We start from the raw sequence: 25982 nt of genomic DNA on the forward strand, positions 1-25982 counted from the left end.
AAGAGATTAGTGAAACCAAAATCCAAGCAAACCCTTTTTAATCTGCACACCCCAAAATCAAACTTAGAATTGCTTTCTCTCTCTCAGGCAGAAGGAGGGAAGAATCTCATCTCCACACCCTACATCTGTCTAGCTGATGGAGACACCACTCTTAGAGATTATGTCTTTTTCTTATTCTTTCTTTGGGGATCTCCAAGGTCCTCCTAATTCCTCTGCTCCCAGAGGTCTTAATATCTTTTCTCAGTTAGGAGGAAATCTTGGCCTTTCAATTCTCCTTCCCCTGACCATGAAACACAAATATCTCTTGGTATTATTGGTGTCATTGTCTCCTGCTGCAACAGCACCAAAAAATACAAGCTAAAGATTTCAAAACACTTTTAGCACATCCTAAAAGGATGTTCTGCCTGTTCTGGGACACAGTTCTTCTCCCTGCTTAATTGGTTAGTGTCCAAACCCCAGAATGAAGCTTCTTTATGCTTTATATTCCTAATCAAGATAAAACCTGCAATCCCATGGCTGAGATGAAAGCACTCAGCCCTTTACAGCTTCTCTTTTGAGATCAGACACGATGGCAGCCAAATCTCTGCATGTTGGTAACGGGTTAGGGACCAACTGCCCCCAACCCTGGCTTTGAGGGATACTCTGGCTTAATCCAGGATCCTGGGATGCTCAGCACAAGGTCTTTGTTCAGGGTCGCTGTTTAATAACAACTGCTGGACATGTGATGAGGCTAAAACCTACAGGGCAGCTGTGGGTTGATTGAAGAACTGCCCAAGGAGTCCTGGTGCCAAACCACACATCCCCAGTTACCCACCACTCACAAGCAGACTGTGGAGCACAACATTAGCATGTGCTTAGCAGGGAAGACAGAGATTTTTTTTAAAAAAAGAAGTTAATAAAAGGGAGAGGAAAAAAAGAGACTTGTTAAGGTCATTGAGTCCAACCTCTGCCTATGAAGAATTGCTCCCTGGGAGACATTTATTTCACACAGCTGAGTTTCAGAAGTCCCAAGAGGTGGCTTTCAAGCCTCTATTCCACAACCTGATAGATCTCACTGTCAGAACATTCCTGCCATGTAATCAATATGCTTTATTACCCCCTCTCTGAAATCATTTCTGGATTTGAAAGATACAAGGGACCCTTTGGATCCCTTGATTTGATGCCCACAATAAACATCAGAGGCCCTGACTTCTACTGAGGTCTCAATTGCCACTACATGTCTTCTTCATTTCTTCTGCATTTGCCCATCCAAATCACCCCATTTGTCTGGCTATAGTCACCCTGGGTCCTGGCCCAGTGCATCTTCTTGTTACAACTGAAAAACTCATTCCTCTCTCTCCTCTTTCCCCATTTGAAAAGCTCCACCAACCCATGTCTCTCATCCTTTGCAAGCCGCCTCATTTCTAGCCTCTGATCTGAATCCTCATCCTCAAACATGCACTTTTACCAGTGGAATCTGGTAAATGGTAGGTTAGGGAGGACTTGCTAACAAAGATCCCAAGAGCTGCTACATCAAAGACCTAAAGCCAGACCTGTTATCCCCCAAGCATGCTGATGCAACCAGGCCAATCAGGCTCAACTTTCACCCTGGTGGATCTTATCAGTTCAACTCCTTTCAGAGATGCCTTCCTTACCCTCACCCTAATGTCAAACACAAAATCTCAGGTACTGCTTACTGCAAAATTTATGTATGGTACCCACCCTATTATCACCTGAGAGGAATGTTCAGTTATTTTCTCACCTGCCTCAAGCTTCCCACCAGTCTACCCATCTTTTGCAGGGGCACAACTCAGTTCCACAGGCATTAACCATGTGTTCTGTAAATTTAACCTGAGCTGAACAGAACCCATAGCTGTATTTGCCTTCATCAGCTGTGGTGCAGCATGAGCATAAAGAGAAGGGTAGAGCTCTCAGGATCATAGAATCATTTCAGCTGGAAAAGCCCTCTAAGATCAAGTCCAACCATTCCCCAGCACTGCCAAGCCTACCACTAAACCATGTCACCAAATGCTACATCTAGACAGCTTTTGAACACTTCTAGGCTGGTGATCCTGTCAATTATCTGTCCTTACCAAACCTTTAAAGACTCATGGGTCAGTCTTTTCTTTTTGTTTTGGTTTTCCTTGTAGGCCCTGTGGTTTTGCTAATTTTATTTAATTTTGGTAATTTTTTTAAGCTTTAGGAATGAAACTCATGTTTTAGCTCTGTTTTGAACTTATTTTTCTGCATCTTTCAAAAGATGAGTTTCCATAAAAGAGTCTAGGTTTGCACTCCCATTCCTTGTGCTCTGGATTGAGCACATATCAGCAAAATCATGCCCAGCTCTTGCCAATGATCAAACCAAAACCTTGCTGTGACCCTGTTCAACTCCCATTCCTAAGGAAGACCCTGTGGGACAGGCTTATGGATGGCTGAGCCCAGCAGTTCCTCATCTCTTAGGAAACTGCCTGCCTGCAGAGCCTTACTCTCTGGATCTGATCACATGAGCGAGCTACAGGAACCGCTGGGAATTCCCACATGAACACCTCTAATCTTAAGCAGGCCAGACACAACATAGAAAACAACCCAATGCTGAAACCCCAGGGCAGGCAGCTGCCACCTGACATCCAACAATGCCAGAGGGGAGGTGTTTCTGCTTCACAGGGCACCGTAACAGAAGAAATGCAGCTTAAACTCTTCACTTCACATCACCCAGTTGGGCGATCAGAGCCGGGAAATGTCACACGAGCATCCAACCTGGGTGAGCCACCGAAGGGGCCCTGGGGCATCACAGACCTATCCCTCCCATTCCTTCATGCTTCGTGGTCCTGCATCCCTGAACTGGCTTTGCCACCTCTCCCACATGGATGAGGCAGTAAAAGAAAGGTCTGAGCGCTGGATGTGTGAGTGCCAAGTGGCAAAATATCTCAGGCAAGGAGCAGCGAGTAAACCATAAGGTGAGGCTGGACTAACTGCACTTAACACATCTACTACTATCCTAAATGCAGTGGTGTGGGGGTGACTCTAAATATTAAGTGTAATACTGTCTGGAAAGCATCTTCCTCTGTATGCAGATTCACCTGTGCCAAATGTAAATGTGCAAAGGCTGAATACAGCTGTCTCTGAGAGTACAAATAACCTGATAAACACAGTTCTGAGCAGCCTGAAAACAATTTTTTTTATTTTAAGGCAAGAAAAAAAAAGATACTTTTGTAAATATTTAATTAACTTTTTTGCAACTCGACTGGTAAGACTGGCAAGGCTACAAAATCCAGGGCAGGGAAGAGAGGGATTGTAACTCTGCCTTTGGTTATTGAGGCAACACATCCTTTGCATTTCCTCTCCATAAACACTGGGAGCGATCAGCATTCCATTGCTGACATCTAGTGTCAGGAATAAGCATCGTGGTCCTGCCTGTGAAATGGCTTTCCCCAGCATTCCTCTCCCATCAACCACTCAGTGAATTTTGAACACAGTTATTAATGCTTCCACACTTTGGATCAATTTGGTTACATTATATTTTGCTATTCTCCCTGAAATAGCTGGACTGCCCTGTGTTGTGCTCTGATTAATTTTTTTCAGCACTCCAGCACCATGACTTTTTTCTTTTTAAAATAACAAGCAGTTTTGTGGGTTGTGCCTGGATCTTGTTTAAAATTAAGAAAATTGAGCCCTTATGACTTCTCGGTGTCTCCTTTTGAGTGCATGTGGTTGGGTTTTAAAGCCCCAGGGGTTTTTTTCCTTACATTTTTGTTAATATTCTTCATGGATAGGGGTGGAACTAGGTGATCTTTAATGACCCTTACAATCATTCTGTGATTCTATGAAAGGAACTGTTAAAAATGACATGAGAAAATTTAGAATTTTGGAATAACTGAGGCTGAAGAGAACACCTGAATGCCTTTTGTCACAATCCTTGCTCAAAAGAATGTTAAATTTCACATTGGACTGGTTTCTCAGCAACTAATTGAGTCCACTTCTGATTATTTTGGAGGATGGAGATTCCACATGCCTTTGACCAAAACCCTGGAATCTCATTTGACACCTTTCTGCCATGTCCATAAAGGATAAGAGGTCATGGATCTTTGGTCACTGATGATTTGATCACATCATCGTTGGATCTCTGGATGACCACAGAACAGCAAATACTTCTGTAGACCTCCAGATGTTCTCCAAGCTTCAGGGCTGTGAAGGGGCTGAAGTGTTGCACTTCCAAGGTTTGGAATCACAGATTCACAGAATCATTTAGGTTGGAAAAGACCTCCAAGATCATCGAGTCCAACCTGTGACCGATCCCCACCTTGTCAACCAGACCAGAGCACTGAGTGCCACGTCCAGGAGTTTCTTAAACACTTCCAGGGATGGTGACTCCATCAAGAAGTCAAGCACCAAGGCAGGTGCTCCATGTTCAGCATTTGGGGAATGGTATATGTCTCATGTGAGATTTAAGAGTCCTAAAATCCTTCCTTTTGCAGATTTTAAGAACCTCATTCTGTGCTTCCAGTAGAAAAGGGAGGAAGCATATCTTGTCCCAGAAAATGCCCATTTTGAAGAGCTTGCTCAAAAACTGAGGCAGGCTTATTTCTCTCTTTGAGAAAGCTGGAGACCTTGGATTCATCCCATGCTCAGTCTCCAGTTAAGGAAGATGCTCCCATCTTGCTCTCAAGGAATTCAAAACCCCATCTCCATCTTCCCAAAGCTATGAACTGGCCATGGTAAATCATTTGTTCACCCTTCCAGTCATTCACTCTTTTCCTCCCAGCCCTTTACCCCACTGAGGTTGTCCCACAATGCACCCAAAACACAAAATGTGTGGGGCCACAGAACTGTAGAATCATTAAAGTTGGAAAAGGCCTTTAAGATCAAGTCCAACCATGAACCCAGCACCATGTTCACCACTAAACCATGTCCTGAAGTGTCACATCCACATGTTTTTTGAATACTTGGCTCCCCTCCTTTCTCCATGGCTTCTCTCTGTTCCCCTGGGATGAGACACACTGGTAACCCCCCTTTTGGGTTAAGACAGATTTTTAGGGGATATATTTTTAACACAATGACAGGTTTTGTGCTTTAACTGACCATGTAAGCGTGGGGCAAGGCAGCTCAGCTCAGTCACAGTTGTCTTGCCCAAAGGTTCACAGTTGGTGCCACAGACTGTGACCGAAGTCTTCCCAGGGGAAAACCCACTCCCATGCAGGTAAACTGCTCCTCCACTCAAGCCACCTTGGAAAAGGACAAAAAAAGAGGATTTCAGACAGAGCCTGACAGGCAGCTGTCATTAAAAGTAATTTTTTTAATTCATAATTTCATAATTTTTGCTTTCATGACAAAAAAGCCTGTCACCTCAGTCCCTCACACAAAACCCTCCATGACTTACCCCAGTTGTGACTCACAGCTGTCACCGTCAGCTCAGAGGTGAACGTCAGGTTGGAGGAAGCCCAGCCCCTGGGGATATCCAGGCCCAGCACAGGATATTCACCCACAGGGAGCGGAGGAGCTGAACACTGCAACGTGGAGCCAGCGATGGTGACACGACTGCAAGCAAAGTCTCCAACAAACACGTGTATGGTGTCCATCTCTGTGGCCCGTGACACTGTCATCGTTAGAAGGAGGCCACTTACAACAAGTGAATGGAGAGCTGGGGCAAACTCCTCACTGTAACTTATTGTCCCAAGGTAATAGAAATGTTTATCCACTTTTAGACTCAGAGCTCTGCTGCCGTTACCCGGAGGCACCGTGCACTGGAGAGCAGCACAGGTGACACCGAGGACGTGGCAAGGGTGGTGATCTATGAGAACAGAAGTTGTTCTCTGCCCTTTCAGTGCTGAGCCTGTCAAGGTGAGCAGACCTCCCCCGTTGACGCTGAAGTTTTGTGGGTAGAACCGATCCACCCGAGGCAGGATGGGGAGAACACTCGATGCCGCCCTAAAGCAAGCATTCCCACTTTTCCTGTTGGATATGGAAACGCTGTGCTCCCCTGGGGCAAGGCAGGCTGTCTGGCACTCGATGATGGTGTCGTTCCAGAACGTGACCTTGCAGACAGTGTGGCTGTTCACATGTACCAGGGGCCTGTCGCTTGGCCAGGCCAATCTCTGTCCTTTGACTGTCACATAGGTGAGTGTCCCATTGGTCTTCCAGGTCACCAAATGTACCAGGGGGGTCCACTGCTCGTGGAGGTGGAGTGTACAGTCCCCAAGGCACACACTGCTGACCCCATTGACAGTCACTGTGACACTGAGAGCCCGGGATGCCTCATCCAGCCCCTGAGAACGCAAAGGATGTGACGCTGGAAGGACAACACAACTAATGGCATTGTTATCAGACCTCTGGATCTCACAGGAATAATTACTCTCCAGGCTGACTTGTACCAAATTCCTCCTGGATTTTAAAGCAGTGCCAGATATAGTGAGCAACATCCCACCGCAGATTGATCCCTTTGCTGGGAATATGGAGGTTATCCGTGGCGTTACTGTAAGGGCCTGCTGCCTTGCTGTCACATGAGCATATCCCAGCTGCCTGTGGATAACCTGGATGGGGAAAGTCCCAGGTTCCAGGCTGTTCAGTGGCAAAGAGCACTGATAAAACGTTGCAGACTTGTTGCCACGTTGAAACTCGAGTTGACATTCACTGTCTCCAAGTTTAGCCACAGATCCAGTGATGTTTGTCCCCTGGATGCTCAAAAGCAGGCTGCTGTCTGTGGTTTCTGTTTCAACAAATGTAACAAGGGGAGTCAAAGCTCTTTGGTAGGTAAAGGTGGTGGTCCTTTTGGCCAAGAGAGAGTATTTAAGTGATCTGCTGCTGATGACGACGTTTACTCTGACAGAGATGTCTTGTGAATCTTCATTAGACAAATTAGCAGCTGCTGGGGTCAGGCACCAAATTGTCTCTTCTACCACGTGAGTAACTGGACAGGTTTGGTTGTTCATTGAAACAGAAACCAGGGCAGGATTTCGGCTAAAGCCCACTCCAGAGATTGTGAGCAGTGTTCCACCTAGGAGTAAAGCAAAATAAGGAAGAAGGACATTATATGCAGGAAAGGAATTAATGATTGTCCATGAACAATCACAAACCATGATCTTTAAGGTCCCTTCCAACCCAAACCATTCTATGATAAAGCTGATAAGCATGTCTGTCTTAGCCAGGTTGAATGAAAGAAGAAATAAAGTCCATTTTTATTTGGATAGGACAGTTAGACAATAAGCAACCATACATCAGGATAATCCTACGTGGACAAGAGGCTGAGGTAAGAGGTAGCCAGGCACCCTTGTGGCAGTAAATGACAGTAAAAAGCCACTACAGGAGAAAGAACTAGAGGAAGTTGCTGTGAAAGGACCCCAGAGAGTAAACAGAGGCTGAACTCTTCATGGAATGGGACTGTCCATACAGGTAGATGAGGAGATGGTTTGGTCCTGCTGCCTACAGGGAAGCAGAACATAGAAATGACTGCTTTCAGACTCAGGCAGAGTTCCAGATTTCATACAATCACAGAATGGTTTGGGGTTGGAAGGACTTTAAAGACCATCTCGTTCCAACTCCCAGCCATGGTCAGGGACACCTCCCACTACCCCAGGTTGCTCCAAGACCCATCCAACCTGGCCTTGGGCACTTGCAGGGATGGGGCAGCCACAGCTTCTCTGGGCAACCTGTGCCAGGGCCTCCCCACCCTCACAGGAAAGAGCCCACCTGAAAGCTCTGTCCCTCTTCCTTTCATTAGTGGTACTCCCAGTGCTTTGCCTTGTTTCAACCTCTTTATCCATTAAGCCCATTCCTTCCTTTTCCAGTGATCAGGCTGCAAAGTGTTGGTTTATGATGGAATTCTTTTTGATTTGAGCTCAGATCCTTAATCCAGATGCCCATACAAGTGTTAGAGACAACAAAAGACTAGAGGTAAGGGGGGGAGGACTGGTGCTTTTTGCAGCAATGAGATTCTGATTCAGCTTAAGCCATTCATAAAGCCACAACCAAAAAGTTAATCAGTTCTTATTTAATTTTCAATTTACCCTTAAATATGAAAAGAAGGGTACAACTCTTATTATTTTTTTTAGTATGGCTAATCTTCAAAATTTACAGGATTTGCTCTCCAAGCTCTATCCACTCTCTCATCTTTCAAGGCTTGAGCACTTCACAAAGTATTGAACTAATCACGTACCACAAAGCCTCTGAATTTTTGTGTCTTTAAATGTGTTGTGAGCCTGGGAGAGCAATCTGTGGAGGACCTGAGGTTGTAGCACAAGAATTTTTCTGTCTTCTATAAAAGCTTTTCTAAAGGCTCATGTAAAATTCACTACAGGGATTCAACTCTCCCCCACCACCAGCCAAATGACAAAATAAATCAACCACCCCAAATCTTTTTAAGATTTAAAGTAAAACTTTTCTTTTTAATTCAGTGATGTTTCACTCTCAAACACACTTAAATTATTTCCAGTGTCTAAAAGCTTGGAAAAGGATTAATAAATATTTCACTTTTGATTAAAATTAACATTGAAAAAGGGCTGCTTTTTTTTTTTTCTTTTCAACTTAACAAAAACGAACATCCCCTTTGAGATCACTTGAAATTATTGTTTGCTTCAAATCACAATTTTACCCTGCTTCCCACCTAACTTTCACGTGGAAAACCTTGAAAGATAGGGGCGAAATGACTGAAAGAACCAGCACAGATGAGCCTGGTGTGGGCGTGCTTTGTTTTCCCAATGGGAACATGCAAGAACACATGAGCAAACACTTGGGGAAATCAAATTCAAAGCAGAGAGAGCCCTGAGCCAGCCAACCAGATTGAGGGATGCTCACTACAATCCCACATTTCCAGATTGCTGCTGTCTGCCTGTTGATGTCTGCATAATAAAGGGTCACAGATTCAAAACACCCTTATTTAAACTCATGTGAAATGGGATGCACTTTCCTTTCCTGCAGGAAAACTGTGCCCTTGATCCCTTTAACCTCCATAAGTGGCTGCAGATGTATCAACACTGTTTACCCAGAAAGGAGCCACAACACGGCTCCACGCTGAAGATCTCGGAGAGGTACTGGATTAACAGCTCAGTCCTGCAAAACACAAGCAACACAGAAAGGATTTGGGGGTGGTTTTTATATTTTTCTCTCCTGCTGCAGTGCCATTCTTTCCAACAGCTCTTTCTAGCTTGGAAAGTCAAACACTCACCTGTCACATCCCCTTGGTTTAATGCCACAAGTGACAAGACCACCCCACGCTCCAAATTTTTCCATAGAATCATAGAATGGCTTGGGTTGGAAGGGACCTTGAAGATCATCTCATTCCAACCCTCCTGCCATGGGCAAGGACACATTTGAGCTAAATCTGTCACACACACTCTCTTATCAGCTGCCAACCTGTGGGTCAAATTTAGCCCATGGGGTGCAAGTGAATTGCCAATCAAAAGAAAAACCCATTAGGAATGAGGATTTTTTTGGTAAACAGATCCCACTGTAGCTACACCCCTAGCAGGAGACGCAAGTGCATTGAAGAGACATCCCAACTGCCTTCTCTCCTCACATCCTCCCACCAGACATTGGAGCAACTGAAGCAAGAGGAAACCCAGATATGAGCTCCTGAAGCCACTCAGATAAAGGTGTAGCTCTCTTTCTGTCTCATCTACATCTATTTTTCCTCCTCACCACCCTCCTTTCAAAAACACTCCCTTCACTAAAAAGATCCATTAGAGAAGGAGACCTTCCCAATCCTGCAATCCAGCCCACCAGAGATCAGACTTGTCTCCTGAGATGACCCATCTCTCTCCACTCTATCCCCAGAGAAGAAGGGAGGGTGCTGCCAGGAGACTCCAGAACCGGGTGGGATGAATCCCTGTGTGTCATCACATCACCACGAATTTTCTCTTGAAGTTTAGTAGTGCTACGAGCAGCTTAGGTTGGTTTGGAAACAACAAAACTAGTTCATTTCTCCCCAATATCATTGTTTCAGGATCATTCCTGGCAGCTGCCATGGATGAGAATTAAAACTGTGCTGCTTGTGAGTGCATTCTTACATCCCCATTTCAGGTCGGTTTTCCCCCCCACATTTTTATTCATTTATATTACATTTATCTAGGCATGAACTTGAAGTGTCACCTTAAAAGATGGAAATAGCATCATTTAAGAATTCTCCAAACAAAGCATTTTTTTATTGTTCAAACTAGCTTTTGTTTTTCTGATAAAAAGTGTTTCTTTTCTTCTGCTGTTTTCCTACAGCAGGATTTATCTGCATTTGACCTGAATCCATGAATACCTTTGATTGCCTGAATATGCATTTTTCATCAAATCAACTGGTTTTTTCTAAAATGTTTCTCTCCTGCCTCCAACTGATCCAAGGGGAGTTAATTGAGTAGCATTAGCAGTTTGCTGACCTGGGTTCCACAGATCAATAAATGCCTTGATAATTATTCATAATTTTATACCACACTGCAGAATTCACTGTTAGGTGTTTGGGAAAAACTCTTGCCTTCCTTTTCAGATTAACCCTAAAACACCAAATGGGATGGAGGATGAAGTTTATAAGGAAAATGCTCACCTGTTCGAAGCAATAGCGATACCACTGATGGTGACAGAAATATTGTGCCACCCTGCAGCCAAGGCTGGAAGTGTCACATGAACACCGTGGTCTGTCTGCTCCTGGATCTGTGGCCACGAGTCTCCAATTTGCACCTTGACATCTGAACCTCGGTAGGTGGCAAAGTGAGATATCCCAATCTGAAGCTCCTCCCCTCCTGCAGAGGAAAGAATGGATGAAACTATTTCAGTTTTTCTGCCAGTGGTTATTTTGGCACATATGACCACTGCCTGAGGAAGAGCAAAGAGTCCCATCATGCCAGGACAGGTCCAGTCATGTCCATCAGCCCAAGACCCAAAAAGTTTAAGACTGTGATAGTTCTGTATTCTACTAAATTCCTCGTGGATAAGGTTACCAGGTGCCAGAGTTGTCTTGAGATCCCAGCCCAGTAATCTTGACTATGACCCTCTACAGCCACTCTCATCTTCCATACTCAGGATGTATCTATGGCCCTTTATCATAAATCTCTCCCTATATATATATGAACTTCATAAAAGCCAAATCCTGTCTTTTTAAAACTCACATAAATGGGAGCTGAAGAGTTCTGGGTTTTTTCCCAAATCCTTGACGAGTTATCCGCATCACATTTTTAGGCCCTGTGGAGATGATCTAAGTTTAACAGGAGCCTCCCACAGTAAAACGAAAATTTCTTTGGGTGCCTAAAATCAGATGATCATATATGTGCCTGTTGTGGTTTAACCCCAGCCTCTCATAGTTGTTCACTCCCTCCCCCAGAGTGGGATGGAGGAGAGAACTGGAAGAGTAGAAGGGAGAAGGCTTATGGATAAAGACAGTTTTATAGGAAAAGCAAAAGCCATGTTTGCAAAGCAAAACAAGGAATTCATTCACCACCCACTTCCCATGGGCAGGCAGGTGTTGAGCCATCCACAGGAAAGCAGGAACCCATCGCTCATAACCCTTACTTGCGACAGCAAACACCACCACCCTGAACGTCCCCCTCTTCCCTCTTCTTTCCCCGGGTTTTACTGATGAGCATGATGTCATATGGTCTGGAATATTCCTTAGGTGAGCTGGGGAGAGGTGTCCTGTCTGTGTTCCCTTCCCAGCTCCTTATGCACCCCCAGCTCACTCACTTGTTGTTTGGGAAACAGGGTTCTCTCTCACAGTTAAACTCTGTTTTGAGCCAAGCTGTACTGAGATGAAAGGGGATACTTTACTTATCTGTGCACAGTGCAGTAATAGAAAAGCACAAGGGCAGTGGAGAAGGGAATTTCATAACCTAAATTCCTCCTGAAACAGGTTTAAAAATTTGGGTGGTACCCATCAGTCCCAACAGAGCCATTTTCACTGATAGCTGTCTCTGTGGTCAGTGAAGAGAAACAGAGCATGATTCTTTATGGCATGATTCACTGTATTGTAAATAAGACACACAAAAGAGCTGTGGTAAATCCCACCAAAAAACCATCGTTTCTCTTCACTGACTATGCAAGACATCTAAACAATAAGCACAGAGATGTGTTTAGGAAGTGAATCTCACCCTCCTGTCTCCCCTGAAGGGATGAAGGAGGGAGGACAGAGCTTCCATGAAGCAGGAGAGCCCTTCCTCTACCTGCTCTTCTAAGGAGGTCTTGAAGCCAGTACTTTTCAATTCTGCTTGGACAAAGTGTCAAACAAAGTTTGAAAGCCTGCAAAGTTGAATATGTTAATAGCAGGAACTCTTTGGACTCTTGGTCAATTTTCAGCTTAATCCCAGATGCCTGGAAGGCATTGGTGTAATTTATTTATTCTTTTTATTATATGGGAGGAAAATTATATTAAAAGACAAAGCCATGGAGGTTCTGAATAGGAGATTGAACTGAGCCCCAACACCATTCATGAGACTCTGAAACATTAAGGAATTCCTTGCACCTGGAATGCCCGCGGTGAGAAAAACCTCCCCTTGGTGCCGTGGCATCGGAATAATATTCAAGTGATAAAGGACATTTTCTCTTATTTATGCATTCTGGAGTAATAGAAAATGACAAGGGCATTTGGGGAAAGGAACAGAAATACAGAGAGTGCACGAGAAGCGCGTTTTGCCACTGATAGTCACCCAATTCCTTAATTCCCCACCAAGTCCAAACAAACTTGGGAGTTGGGGGAGGTTTTTGTCCTGGATATGGACACTCTGTAGAGCTCATTTATCTTGTCATGGCTGAACCTGTTCCCAAGAATGAGTAGGTGGGAAAATTTCAGAGCAGGGTTAGAGAAACATGATACCAAAGGAGCACTGTACCACATCTAACATCCTGTGGACAACATCCATACTGACCTAGGACAAGCAACTCATTCCCTCATGTATGTTAGAGTAAAACCAATAAAGAAACACCAGGATTGTCAAGCACTAGCAGGAAACATAGGGAATAAAATTTAAAAGAAAAAACAAACAAACAAACAAAAACTCCTGTGTCAGATCAAACTTCATAGACCTACATTCCCTCTGCCCCACCACCATCAACAATAACAACACTTCTCCAGATGGTTCCCAATATATGTCTTCAGCCTTTTCACCTGCTATGCCACTTCTGTTCCTGCTCAGGGATACAACAGCAGGGTTTAAGGAAGGATCATATCGGAACAAGTTGGTTACTGTTGTTGATTGGTACCCAGAAATCAATGTCACATGGGCAGCAGCATCCTCTGTCCCCTAGAAAGAGAAATTAAGAAAATGTCAGGTATAAGAATGTACTAATTAAAAAAAAACAAACATAAATTTACTATTTTCCTGCATCTCCCATACCTAACAAGTCAGGCACATAGCACTCATGAAACTTATATGTACCCAGACTCCACTTAAATATGTACATTTATGCTGACTTTAAGGAAACATCTATGGAGAATTAGAAACCTTAAAACTATTCCAGACTATGCAGATTTGGATTTGCTGTACCCATACTAGTAAATTAAACTAGTAAATAAAATCCCGAACTGTGCCGTTTTTAATTCACAATATCCTTACTAAATTAAGGATTTGTTTGCTGTTTGGTTGGTTTTCATAAATCACCTATTAATCTATTTTTAATTAAGCTGGTCTGTTCTGTAGAAGGAGTGCACAGTAAATTGTCCCACAGCCAAGACTTGGCTTATGGACTGCAGTTTGCCCTTTCCCTAATGTAGCTTAGGCCAGAAAGACATAGAAAGGCCTGTAGGTTGTTGATTGTTCCCCAAAATATGTGGTTTCTTACCCGAGAAGGAACTTTACATTCAATTCTGGTTGAATTTCTGCTATCCTCCAAAACTGGGCAAGGCTGAGATCCAAACAACACCACGTTTATCCCTTCCAGGTTGGTCCCCCTGAGAGCCACTCTCAGTCCTCCTAAAAAGCACAATTATTTAATTACATTCAATACACAGAATATTTTTGTATGCAAAGGATTCTTTGTTTATAGATGAATACAAAAGTATGGTCTCTCAGTTGATCTGATGATGATCTGCTCCACTTTGCTGTGCCTGATTTCCTCTCTTTCACCAGAGATCCTTCTTGCCTATTATTTGGATTCTTCTCCTTGATACAGGAGGGGGCTTGGTTTGTTTCTCGGGTTAATTTTTAATGACATACTTATTTAAACCAGCAGGCTCTGGCCTGTGATCTCTCTCTTAGACAGATCCCCAGCCCAAGAATGAAACAGGGAAGGAAGGAAGAAGCACTAAGAATGGAAAATGAGCTTAACACAGCAGGTGCTTTCACAGTTCAAACAGCTCCCAGGGAGCCTGCTGTCCAAAAAGCCTGTGGCTTGTGTCTAGGAAACTTAGGTTAGAAAGGGGACTTGGCAGAGCTTGAGACTTAGAGCTGTGAGGAAAGTCACGGAGGGCCTTGATTCAGTGAAGTACTAAAGCAAACCCTGCTCTCCCTCGTGCCAGGGCTGAGCCTCATCCATCACATGCAGGATCATGCCCCACACAAGTCAGACTTGTGCTTGATCTTTCTTCAACATCCTATTCCAGTGTAAATAGTAGAGGTGCCCCCTTTGCTTTTCCAAGCGATCAGAAGATTCAGGGATGTTTCAAAGAGAAGCAGGAAAAGGGAGCAGGAACAGATATTAATGGGAATTCTAACATGGACTTTGTTCTTTGATGTGGTTCAGAGACAAATTTAAAAATAAAAGGAATTTTGCCAGAAACTTACAGCTGTTTGCTCTAGTTCTCAGCACTGGAGAGTTTTAGGACTGTGTCTGGACAGACAGCTTAGACAGGAACTTTATTAATGCAGTGTTTATTTGTATTTATTAGCATGACTACGTTACAAACCAACTGAGCTTTTATGATTCTTTTCATATATGATATAAACAATCTTCTACACTAAAATAATTATGTATTGATGGCAAAGTCCCCTGTACACTTCCCCCAAAGTATCTGTTCCTTTTCATTCTTTAAACCACCAGAGAACTATAGAAATTTAATCTTCTAGATTTCCTCTGGCTGGCAGCAAAACCAGGCAAACAACAGCAATCGGATACATGGACAGTAAGCTCCTGCTTTCCACTGGAACATGGGAGTATCTTTAGAAAGGCATTCCATGCTCTTGGAGTTAGGTCATGGGGATCTCCCAGCATGGCACCACTGACACCAAGGATATTTTGACAAGAGGGAGCTGATGCAGCAAAGTACAAGCTGCTTCTCGCCTTCCCGTTCTGTAACATTAAATTTGCAGAGTCAGAAAGAGCAAGAAGTGAAAACTGAAGCCACTTGTCTAATGAGAGACTTGTCAGATAAGGAGCTTCAGATTTAGAGTGCAAAATCCATGTGTGTTGTGTAAAGACTGATGCTCTTATGTTTTGATATCTACGTTATATCCACATGCAGTGAAATACTGCCTGTGTGCACTTTATGATGAGACTGAAGAGGTATTTTAAATGGAAGAAATTAAAAACACAGATGGAAGCTGTAATTCTTTCCAATTACAAACATTCCAGGCACATGTAATGTAAGATAACATTATACTTGCTTCCTTTTTAATGAGTGACAGATCACTGTAATTGGGAGAAGAACTGAACTACCAGCAAAGCAAAAGAGAAGCAAGGCCCAAGCACTAAAATTTACCATTTCTGGAATTATTTTAGAGTTTGTTGGAGATGTTTTACTTCTGTGGGCTTGGGTTTTCTATGAATCAAAAGTGAGTCTTAACCTTATTGCACTAAATGATCCTCCCATTACGGAAAAAAAAATTTTTTAAGAGGGTTACAATAGCTTCCTTCCCATGAAACCCCCCAAAAGAAACAAAGAAAAGAAAGAGGTGGACACAACTTCTAGCTTAGGAACCCTACCTTATTACAAGTCCATCCCACGGCTTATCCGTGGAGAGGTTTACAGACCATCATTCCCTTTCTCTGCCTAATCCAAGGTGGCCAAGCATGATTCAAGTTCTCCAGGCCATGTGGCTTCCTGCTGCACCTAGGCCATATTCCTGCCCTCAGGGTAGTTTGTTACCATGATCTCAAAACATCAGAATTATGAAATGCCAAGATTTCCAGAAAAAAAAAAAAATCTGGGTAACCTTTATTGTCAGAGTAGATGTGGTTTGTAAATACATTCCTTAATTCTTGAAAAGAAGTGATAAGCTGAGATTGTCCTTACTGCCACAGCCCAGGTGTGGCAAGAGTGTTTTCCATGTTTCTTGTTGGGCTGAGTAGACCCTTCCCTCTCCCAAAAAAAGGAAAGGTTGGTTATTTGTAGTATTTTTTTGGCTTAGCTACAGTTGTCTGGGCATCTTAGTTGAACTTCCATCTGTGTCACATACAGGGCACATGAGAGGGTCATATGGTCGTTTGCCCTCAGAGTCCTGTGGAATAGATTTCCACCTCTTCTCTTCATGTATGGAATATATCACCCTTTATTTCCTTTTCTGTTTCAAAGAGAGGAGAGGTAATGGGAACAGAAGCAGACTCAGTTTAGCTTGAGCTTCTCTAAGTTTCTCAGTTTTGTATCTAAACAAAGAATGTGTTTCCCATTTTATTACTCGTTGTATGAGTTCACTCCAATGGGACTGGGACAAACCACAGTTCAGCCATTTCACAGTTGTAGAATCGTGGGATCATTTGGGTTGAGAAAGACCTCTTAAGATCGAATCCAACTGTTAACTCAGCACTGCCAAGCTCACCACTTAACCATCTCCCCAAGTGTCACATCTACATGTCTTCCAAATCCCTCCAGGAATGGTGATTCCATCACTGCCCTGGGCAGGCTGTTAAAATGATTGACAATCCTTTCAGTAAAGAAATTTTTCCTAATACCTGGTCTGATTAGGCCAGATTAATTCAAATACTACACAGCTACATGTCAAATGGATGTGGAAGGGTGAATACGAAACACTAACACCCACGTGATTTGCTGGAATGAATATATGTGCTCTTGAAATTACAATTCCCGAACAAAACTAGCTGGGAAACTGGTTGCCTACACAAAGAACAAAGAGAAGTCTGACACTCTTTAAGTAACATTCCCCACACAACGTGTAAAGCCATAATATCTCTTTCTCATCACAGAATCACAAAATATGCTGACTTGTTTGGAACCCACAAGGTTCATCGAGTCCAACCCTTAGCCCTGCACAGGACCATCCTGAAGAGTCACACTGTGTGCCTGAGAGTATCATCCAAAGGCTCCTTGAGATGTGGTAGCCTTGGTGAAGACCTTGGCAGTGAAAGTACAGAAGAACCAAACAGGTCATGGAAAGGAAGGAGCAGAAAGCAGACGGTCCCTCAGAGCTGGTCTGGTGTTCAAACCTACCGATCTCTGAAGTCGCAGGAGGTTCGATGGCGACCAGCTTTGGCTCCACCCTCAGGAAGATTCCTTCTCCTGTGCTGCCATTGAGTGCAAATCCATAAGGCCTCACCAGTAGTGCCAGCTGGTAGATTCCCACTGGCAGCCTCTCCAGCTGGCAAACCACTTTGGTTTGATTCGACACTGTGACGTGGCAGGTTGTGCTGTTCACCTCCACCTGCAGTGCTGGTTTCTCCTCAGTGAAGCCATCTCCCCTGATAACCACTGTGGCCAGGGGGCCCTCATCTGAAGGGACACAATCAACAAGATGACGCATGAATTTTGGTGTAGCAATGCCCTGGATTCGCTTTCAACCAACAGTTAAAAGTTCTCACCAGATTCATCCGGACATCCTGAAAACTGCACCACTGGTGTTGTCTCATTGCCCAAATACCACCAATTTCTGCCTGTCCCTGTCCATCTACTATGTTTTTCCTTAAATTTTTAATAAAAATTGCTTGAGCTAAGAGCCAATTTTGCTTTAAGCACCAAACTGCCACTGTTTCTATCCCCTTTATGTACCTACCATAGAACCACAGAATAATTAAGGTTGTAAAAGACCTCTCAGATCATTGAGTCTGACTGTTAATCCAGCACCTCTTGTGTTCACCACTAAACCATGTCCCCAAATGCCACATCCACATGCCTTTTGGAGTCTTTCCAGGGAGGATGCTTCCATCACTCCCCTGGGCAGGCTGTTCCAGTGCTTGATTACCCCTTCAATGAAGACATTTTTCCTGATACCCATTCTAAACCTCTTCTAATGAAACTTGATACCATCTCCTCTTATGCTATTGCTTATTAATTGGAAGAAGAGACCGATCCACACCTGGCTTCAACCTCCTGTCAGGGAGCTGTAGAGAGCCATAGGTCTCCCCTGAGTCTCCTTTCCTCCAAGCTGAACACCCACAGACCCCTGATCTGCTCCTCATCAGACTTGTGCTCCAGACCCTTCCCCAGCTCCATTGCCCTACTCTGGATACACTTAACACATCTGGAAATGATGCTGATCGGAAGTGACCCATTAAAAATGCAGTTTCCATAAAAACAGAAATTTCAAAAAAAGAATGCACATACACATGAAACCATCATCTAGCAGATATTTTTCACAGAACAGTGGATTTTTGTCATTTTGTTCAGACACAAAGCTCTGTTACCTGATAAATACTCCACATCACTGACTGTGGGTGTCAATTCCTGGCTGAACAGGAAAGAGCACGAGCCAGAACAGTTTGAAAGGACATCATTCACCACCACCACCACCTGGAGACAGAGAGGAGGGTTACCTTAAAGCTCGGAAGGAAACAGAGGTGTTTTCTAGAGCCACAACTACCTGATAGATGCTGGTAACCACACTGAGCTCCCAAGAGCATTCAGCCAAGTACAGTCAGACAGCTGCAGCTTCATTACAAATTTAATTGCAAAGCTTATTAGGGCTCATCCAAGCCAAAGCAAATCACAGCTTTGGACACTGTATGATCAGCCTTTCGTGGTGTCTGCAGGATTTTATCTCCCACGTTGCTGGGATCTCACAACTCCTCTTCTTCTAGTCATCTATTGAAGACCCGGCTTGCCTTTCCCCAGTTCTTCCCACTTTGCCTTAGGAACAAGTTTATTATGTTTAAAACAACCTGTAAGACTAATTAAAATGAATCCTACAAAGTGTTTTCTCAGCATGCAGCCCTCAATTTTATTCTTTGCCCCTGAAGGAAGAAAGCTGGGCTGTGACCTTGGTTATCTAAAAGATATCAAGAGATATCTCTCCTGAGACCTTGATATCTCAGAAGAGTCAGCTGGTAAAGTATAGGGCATAGGAGACCCCCTCTTTATCTCTGTCCAGGTATTAGGGATGTGCCAGGAGAGTACACCAATGCCTACAAAAATCAAAAGCAGACTGTCTCAAAGAAATGCAAGGAGCACAGGGTTGCAAAGCACTCTGCTTGAGTAGGGGCACATTTAGAGGGACACTTTTATGGTTGTGCTAGCAGCAATACAGAATAAAGTTTCAAAAATTACAAGGATATCTGTTTGCTGCTGCTGGTCTTGTTTCACTGGGGCTATTTGAGGGTATGTGTGCAGCACAGATGGAAAAGATATCATAGGTGGCTGAATCACTGGATGAAGAGAGATACTCATGTCTAGGAAACAGGATCACCAAAAAAGCCCAATGATCTGGCCCCACTTTGGGCTTCAAGCACATCCAGCATCACCCTGTTATCACTACAGTGCCTGTCAGCCTTTGCTGGAAGCAGAGCCAGCAATACCCACTGCTCTGCAACATTTGAGAGCAGAGCTGGGAACACAGCAAGCCAGAATGGTTACTCATTCAGCCAGGAAGCCCTCCTTACTCTCTTCTCACACTTGAAGAACTGAGATCCACAGAGGCTGAGGGACTTGCCTAACTCACAGATGGGTACCACAGCCACCAGCTCATTTGTTTTGCCCATCAGTGTAACAGCAGAAATGCTGCAGATGAACAGTGGCGTTCCCAGTCTGGTGGGCAGCACCAGAGGACCCACCAAGGGTGGGAGTCCAGAGATTGTCCTGCCTTGGTCACTGCCTCAAAATAAACAAATTGTCTTCCATCACCCACGATCACCATTCTCCCCACCTGCAATTGCTCCTGGAGGAAAGTCCTGCTCCGCATACCAGACAGCAGAATACGAGGAGTTTATGGCACAGAACATCATATTTCTGGAAGGATTTAGTGGCAGAACAAGGTACCCAAATACCTGTGAGACTCTTGGATCTACACAACCCAGGTGAATCAGTAGAAAGTGTGACAGCACATCAACTCACCTGTGTTTTGTTATTGGGGGTAGCAAGCATGTCCCCAAATATGGGTCCAATAAACACACCCCCATCATAAACCACACGAGTAGAAACAGTTGCCTTCAGACCAGTGAGGTTTTTGGCAGAGACCTGGCAAAAAAACAAGGAATTTAAGTTTCTCATCCTTTTCTGTCCTGTAATTTTCAGTTAAAACAGAATCTTTACAAAGTGGCAAATAGCTCATGGAAACTTCTTCTCAGGCTCTGTCCATGAATCAAATCATCAGGTCTAAATCTTCATTACTCAAGACTTTACTTCTCTCTGTTCCCACCTTCACCTTGCAGACAAAGAGATTGCAAACTGAGGAGACAGATTAGCAAATAAACTTCTAATATTTAGTAATACCATTTGGAATTAGGCATGCAAAGAGCTTCTCAAAGATGTGCCTTTGAGTGAAACAAAGATCTATGCTACAGCTTAATATGTAACTCAAACCCTTTTCACCCTCTAGGCCAATGTCTTGAGAACAGGAACTTACTGATTTGCTGAAAAAATAATCTGATACTCTTAGAAACTGAATATATAAAGAAATAGTTTTTTCTTTTGGGGGAGGAAGCAGCTCAGTCTGAGTCCTTATTCTAAAAGATCCTTCTACCTGAAGCAAAACTAACATGACAAATCTTGGGATGAGAGAATGTAAACTGAACCTTCATCTGAGACTTATGAGGACCAGATATGAACCCATGTAGGATAATTCTCTAGAAAAAGACCTTGGTCAATAAATGATGCCACAAATCTGTGATGAGCTCCAGTTACTGCACTGAAAGATTAATGTTTTGGTAATAGATTTCATTTCAGTATGGCAGACTCTTTGCAGAACTGCAAAATAAAGCCTGGAAATTACACTCCATCCTCCTTGTTTTGAAGCACAGACTCTTGAAGATGCAACTTCTTTCCCTGGAACTGGTTTTTTTTTAATCATCTAATCTGGAATTCGCTCTTCCAAATAGAGAGATTGCCCAAGTTCCCACAGGTGTCTTCGTAAAAAGAACCACTGGGAGAGTGAATCACCCAAGGCCAAAGAATATTGAACAGGGTTCAAAGTGGGGGTTAGTGAAAGAAATTACTGTACACTGAGAACATTGGGCAAGTCCCCAGTTGCCTTTTTCCAAGTCAGAGTCCAGACTTTTTCATAGCACGAGTTCAAGTCCTTGGTCACGATGAAGTCACTTGTGTTGAAGTAGGGAGCGGTAGAGTTGTCTACGTTGTCCTGCAAAAGCTTGCGGAGGTGGTGGGAGGAGATGTGCACCGAAACATCTGCAAGGGACATCAGAAAGCAGAAATATCATCATCCCTGGGGGAGCACACCTGCCAGCTCCCAGAAAAGAAAGATGTTTAATTTTTAATGCAAGGCTGTTGTGGTTCAAAGCTTTGAAACTGCCAAAAAGCAGCAGAAACTTATTGGACCCTAAATGCCAAAAGATGATAGAATTATAGAATTGAAACATAGGTTTGGGTTGGAAGGGACCTTAAAGGCCATCTAGTCCAACCCTCCCACAATAAATCCTTGACCAGGTTGCTCAAAGCCCCATCCAACCTGGTCTTGAATGTTTCCAGGGATGGGGCATCCACCATCTCTCTGGGAACCTGTGCCAGTGCCCCACCACCCTCATCATAAAAAATTTCTTTCCTATATCTAATCTGAAGATCTAGAAAATTATAGGAGCCTCTCCAGTTGGGGGCATCAGAAATTTTAGTACTTTTACGCAATATGGACACATGAAGTATTGGTGTGCAAGTAATTTTCCTTCAAAACAGAAAGGTCAGAAACTTTCTATATGAAATGGGTGTGGAGAGAGTCAGCCTGTCAGCTCCACAGGTAGAGTCCAATCCTAAATAAACACAAATGATGTTTTATCTCTTTTGACGTAGCCATTCAAAGTTGCAGATACAATAAATCTCTCTAAACCAATTCGTAAGAAAGAGAGCAAGAGGCACGGAGTACATTTTAAAAACATTATGTTCAAAGCAAGGCACTTCTGAGACAATCTTCAGTTAAGAGAGGAAAATCTTAAGTAAAAACATGGAGGAAAAAGTTATTTCATAAATATTCTAAGGCTGCATTTTCTCTTTTGTTATTTGACTTTATAACTGAGTCACCAGTTCCTCAGTCAAGAACTTTATCATTGGCCTTGCTCAGATTAATCTGCTCCTTTTCATTTTAAGCCTCTGATTGCTTAAACCAAACACAAGGAAACCTGGCACATCTAAAGCGTGGCCAATCCAGGTCAAGCACAAAACTTGTACAAAAACTTCTGTGTTGCCTGCAAACCAATTACTGATCCTGAAAATCCTGGAAAACAAGGAATTTCCTGGTAACCTGCGCAGCTCTTGTCACACGTGACCACCAAAAGTACACATGCTGGAGAAAAGCCAGCGTAATGAAACCTTGGGGTGCAAATTTTGGGATGTGATCCAAAGTTCTTTAAGATTAAGGCAGATATTTCATATTGGCTGTATGGATTTTGGAAGAAACTCATCTAGGAATACTGTCCTGTCTATAATACTAAACTTCTCTCTTGAAGGACATCAGATGCAAAGATCTGGCAAATTCCATGAGGGGTATAACCTGCCAGTCTGTACCCTGAGCATGTCCAAGGTTCAATATTGTCTTTTCATGGAATCACAGAGTGGTTTGGGTTGGAAGGGACCTTAAAGATCATCTTGTTCCAACCCCACTGAGGGACACCTTCCACTATCCCAGATTGCTCCAATCCCCACCAAACCTGGCCTTGAACGCTTCCAGGGTTGAGGCTTCTCTGGCTCTTACTTCTTCACTTGGCTCCCTGCTAAGGAAATCCAGATGGACTTGCATCTTCTTTTACCTGGTATCACTGTACTGGCCAAGCGGATGTGGAAGGTCCCTCCAAGGGGTGGGGATGACTTCTGCAGTCTCTGGATGGTAAGGCTGACTCTCACATCCTCCGTGGAGACAGAGAGGTGTCCGTACTCCTCAGAGCCCTCCCCAAGTAATGCACCTCTGCGGGACAGAGAGGGTTCACATGAAGGCATCAGCAGCTGAGACCCCCACTCCTGTCACCCCCATATCACCCAATAGCCAAGGGACACCTATGGGAGCGACACTCCTGAAGGGTCTAAGGGGAACATTTCCAGAGCTCAAACAAAATTGGATATTCCCAACTTATGTCTACATTATGCAGCCAATGCACACGACAGAAAATTGTGGGAAGTGACTTTTTAAAATTATGACAGAAGAAATTTATACACCATCAAGCAGGTCCTACCCCAGTGGTGTTTCTAAAGGACCAGCTCAGTGCAGCCAGGGCGGCATCTACAAAAATCAAAGCTTTCCTACTTCACCCTGCAATGCCCTCGAGTCTATCAAAATCTTAACTCCCCTGAATTACAGGGATATTTCATATTGCAGAATCATAGAATCATTAAGGTTGGAAAATACCCCCGAGATCATCTAGACCAATTGTTAACCCAGCATTGCCAGGCCCACCACTAAACCATGTCCCCAAACACCACATCTGTATTAGAGTAATTCAAGTTCACCCAAAGTCCAGTTTCTAAAACTGCAAATACTTTCTCCTTCACCACGAAATTTCTCTTTTTTCAAAGGAGAGGGAGCCTCTCTGTGGTACAACAATGCCACCATGTGGCTCAGTGTCCGGATGACAACTGGCTTCTGCAGAGCAAATTTTGAGATTACAATCACTGAGCATTTTGTAGAGTTGGTACCTCAGATTTTAGCCAATATTCCTGTTCCACCAGGAACAGGAGTTGCATTAGAATAAATCACAACCCATGTTCAGCGAAGAGAAAGACATAGGTTTGTTTTGAAGATGTCCAAAGACAGTGCTCAACCCACCCGTTTTTAAAGCATGTGCTAATTCCAGTTCTCAGTATTCCTGGCTTCAGCATTCTCTACTTCTCTGCTTTGTCTATTATCTTCCTCAGGGAGATGGAAAATCTCACTAGTGCCAAGCACCTTTTTTTTTTTTTTTCCTGGTGAGAGGTAATGTGGTCAATCCAACTCTTAATCCTCTTTTTATAAGCTGAACATGTTGAGCTTCTTAAATTTTTCTCTCCATTTTCTGCAGCTCCATAATGATGTTCATGGCATTTTTTTTCCCAAGTTTCTCTAAATCCATTTTTAAAATGTGGGCATCAGTGTTGTATGCAGCATTCCAAAGTGAGTCTCCTTAAATATTCCAGACAGGAGTAACTATTTCCCCTCTTTCTGTTAGTTATACCTCTGGCTGCACAAATCAAGTATCACAGACATCCCCCTGTATTCTCACCTTTGCCTTTATTGTTGTTGATTAATGTCAAAATATTACATTTGACACAGGCAATTAAATGTGATTTTAAAGGAGAGACTTTCCCATATCAAATCCTTCTATGATGTGCTCCCTAAGCTGACTTCTACAAAACAGCTGGGCCTGATCTGGGGTTTAACTGTTACACCAAAAGACTTTTACACCAAAAAGCTGGATTGCATCGGTTTTCCTTTGTGCTGACTCTGCCTATGTCTCTGAAATCCAACAGGTGAATTCACCAAAGCCCTGGATTTCATCAGGAAATACAAGAACTTGGCTGCTCTAGGAAGCAGACCTAACTGTTTTCAGAACTTAGCCACCTCTTAAAGAAAAATCCAGCTGTCTTTGGAGCACTTAAAACCGATGACACATTGCTTTGAATTAGCTTGGAAGAAAACAGACCACAAGGTAAGAAACCAAATTAACTGACAGCTGGCTGAGGTTTATCTTCTTCAGGAAGGAGGTTTCCTGTGGGTGACTGGGCAAGTTAGTTTGAGTGGAGAAGCTGAGCCAAGGTAACAGCTGGCCCTGCAGAGAGCAGGCTGCATAATTCCAGCTTCTTTCTTGCCTGGCTCCATTCCCATCAGGTCCTTGTTGACTCAGCTGGATACAATCCAACTTTACAGGACCTATTTTCTGCCAGTACAGTTCTTTAATGTTGCACTCTCTGATCTAGTTTGCCTGTAGCTCTGATTCCTCTTTCATTGCTGAGAGGATTAGAAACCATCTCAGTAAACAAGGACATACAAGGTGGGCTTTCATTGCCTGATGTCATTAAAGGTGTTTGGGAGCATGTCTTTCTGATCTTCATCCGCTACTCCAGAAGGCTTTAAGTCTCCTTCTAGTCCTACATCATACCTTAGTGGCCCATGTGCATCTTACACCACAGATCAGCTGAAACATCTAAAAAACTCTTTTTCAGAAGCTGAATCCAGCTGACAACCAGGTCCAGACATGTTGGGGGAAGTGCCAGTGGTATTTGAGGGTGTTGAGACGAGCCACTCACTGTCCCTACCTTGGAGAGAGAAGAGGTAGGCTTGGACCGCAGCCAGACACCACCCAGGACACGTTGTAAGTTGGAGGAGACCCCACCACAGATACTGATTCAATCATCTTCCCACCTGGTTGAGGGGGCTTGGGATCCCTCTGAGAAACTGGAAGAAGAGCACAAGCATTCATTAGAGCAAGGAGAGCAGCTGTGACTATGCCCAGGTTACTGTCATTTCATAGCTGGGATCACACCTTCTTGGGTGTTTATTTTCGATTTGTTTTGATGAGTTACATTTCCTAGAATCACAGAATCACTTGAGATTGAAAAGCCCCCTAAGATCACCGTCCAGTTGTTTCCCCAGCACTGCCAAACCCACCACTAAACCATGTCCCTAAGTGCCACATCTACACATCTTTGAAATCCCTACAGGGATGGGTACTCCACCACTGCCCTGGGCAGCCTGTACCATTTGTATAACATATTTCCAAATAAACCAAGAATACTGGTATTTGGCAATTCCTTCTTGACTGCTATCATAAAACAAACAAACAAACAAACAAAAAACCCCAAAAACAAA

General features: G+C 43.6%; 1 protein-coding gene across 1 annotated transcript in view; it reads right to left on the reverse strand.

Moving 5' to 3' along the window:
• LOC114070197 (fibrocystin-like) overlaps positions 1 to 25982 on the reverse strand; it is a gene marked incomplete at its 3' end in the record, with an annotated part of 85413 nt that overhangs the window by 33822 nt on the left and 25609 nt on the right. The window contains exons 22-33 of the mRNA XM_027907444.1: positions 25430 to 25568; positions 22954 to 23108; positions 21201 to 21385; positions 20096 to 20218; positions 18454 to 18559; positions 17264 to 17542; positions 13723 to 13853; positions 13049 to 13184; positions 10499 to 10694; positions 8954 to 9021; positions 5357 to 6970; positions 5059 to 5202 (exon numbers count right to left, since the gene is read on the reverse strand). Of these exons, the coding sequence (XP_027763245.1) occupies positions 5059 to 5202; positions 5357 to 6970; positions 8954 to 9021; positions 10499 to 10694; positions 13049 to 13184; positions 13723 to 13853; positions 17264 to 17542; positions 18454 to 18559; positions 20096 to 20218; positions 21201 to 21385; positions 22954 to 23108; positions 25430 to 25568 (3276 nt within the window). The remainder of the gene's footprint in view (positions 1 to 5058; positions 5203 to 5356; positions 6971 to 8953; positions 9022 to 10498; positions 10695 to 13048; positions 13185 to 13722; positions 13854 to 17263; positions 17543 to 18453; positions 18560 to 20095; positions 20219 to 21200; positions 21386 to 22953; positions 23109 to 25429; positions 25569 to 25982) is intronic.

Source organism: Empidonax traillii, unplaced genomic scaffold (genome assembly GCF_003031625.1).
Source record: "Empidonax traillii isolate 1590-97213 ecotype Southwest subspecies unplaced genomic scaffold, ASM303162v1 scaffold1464:size105375, whole genome shotgun sequence".
Taxonomy (NCBI): domain Eukaryota; kingdom Metazoa; phylum Chordata; class Aves; order Passeriformes; family Tyrannidae; genus Empidonax; species Empidonax traillii.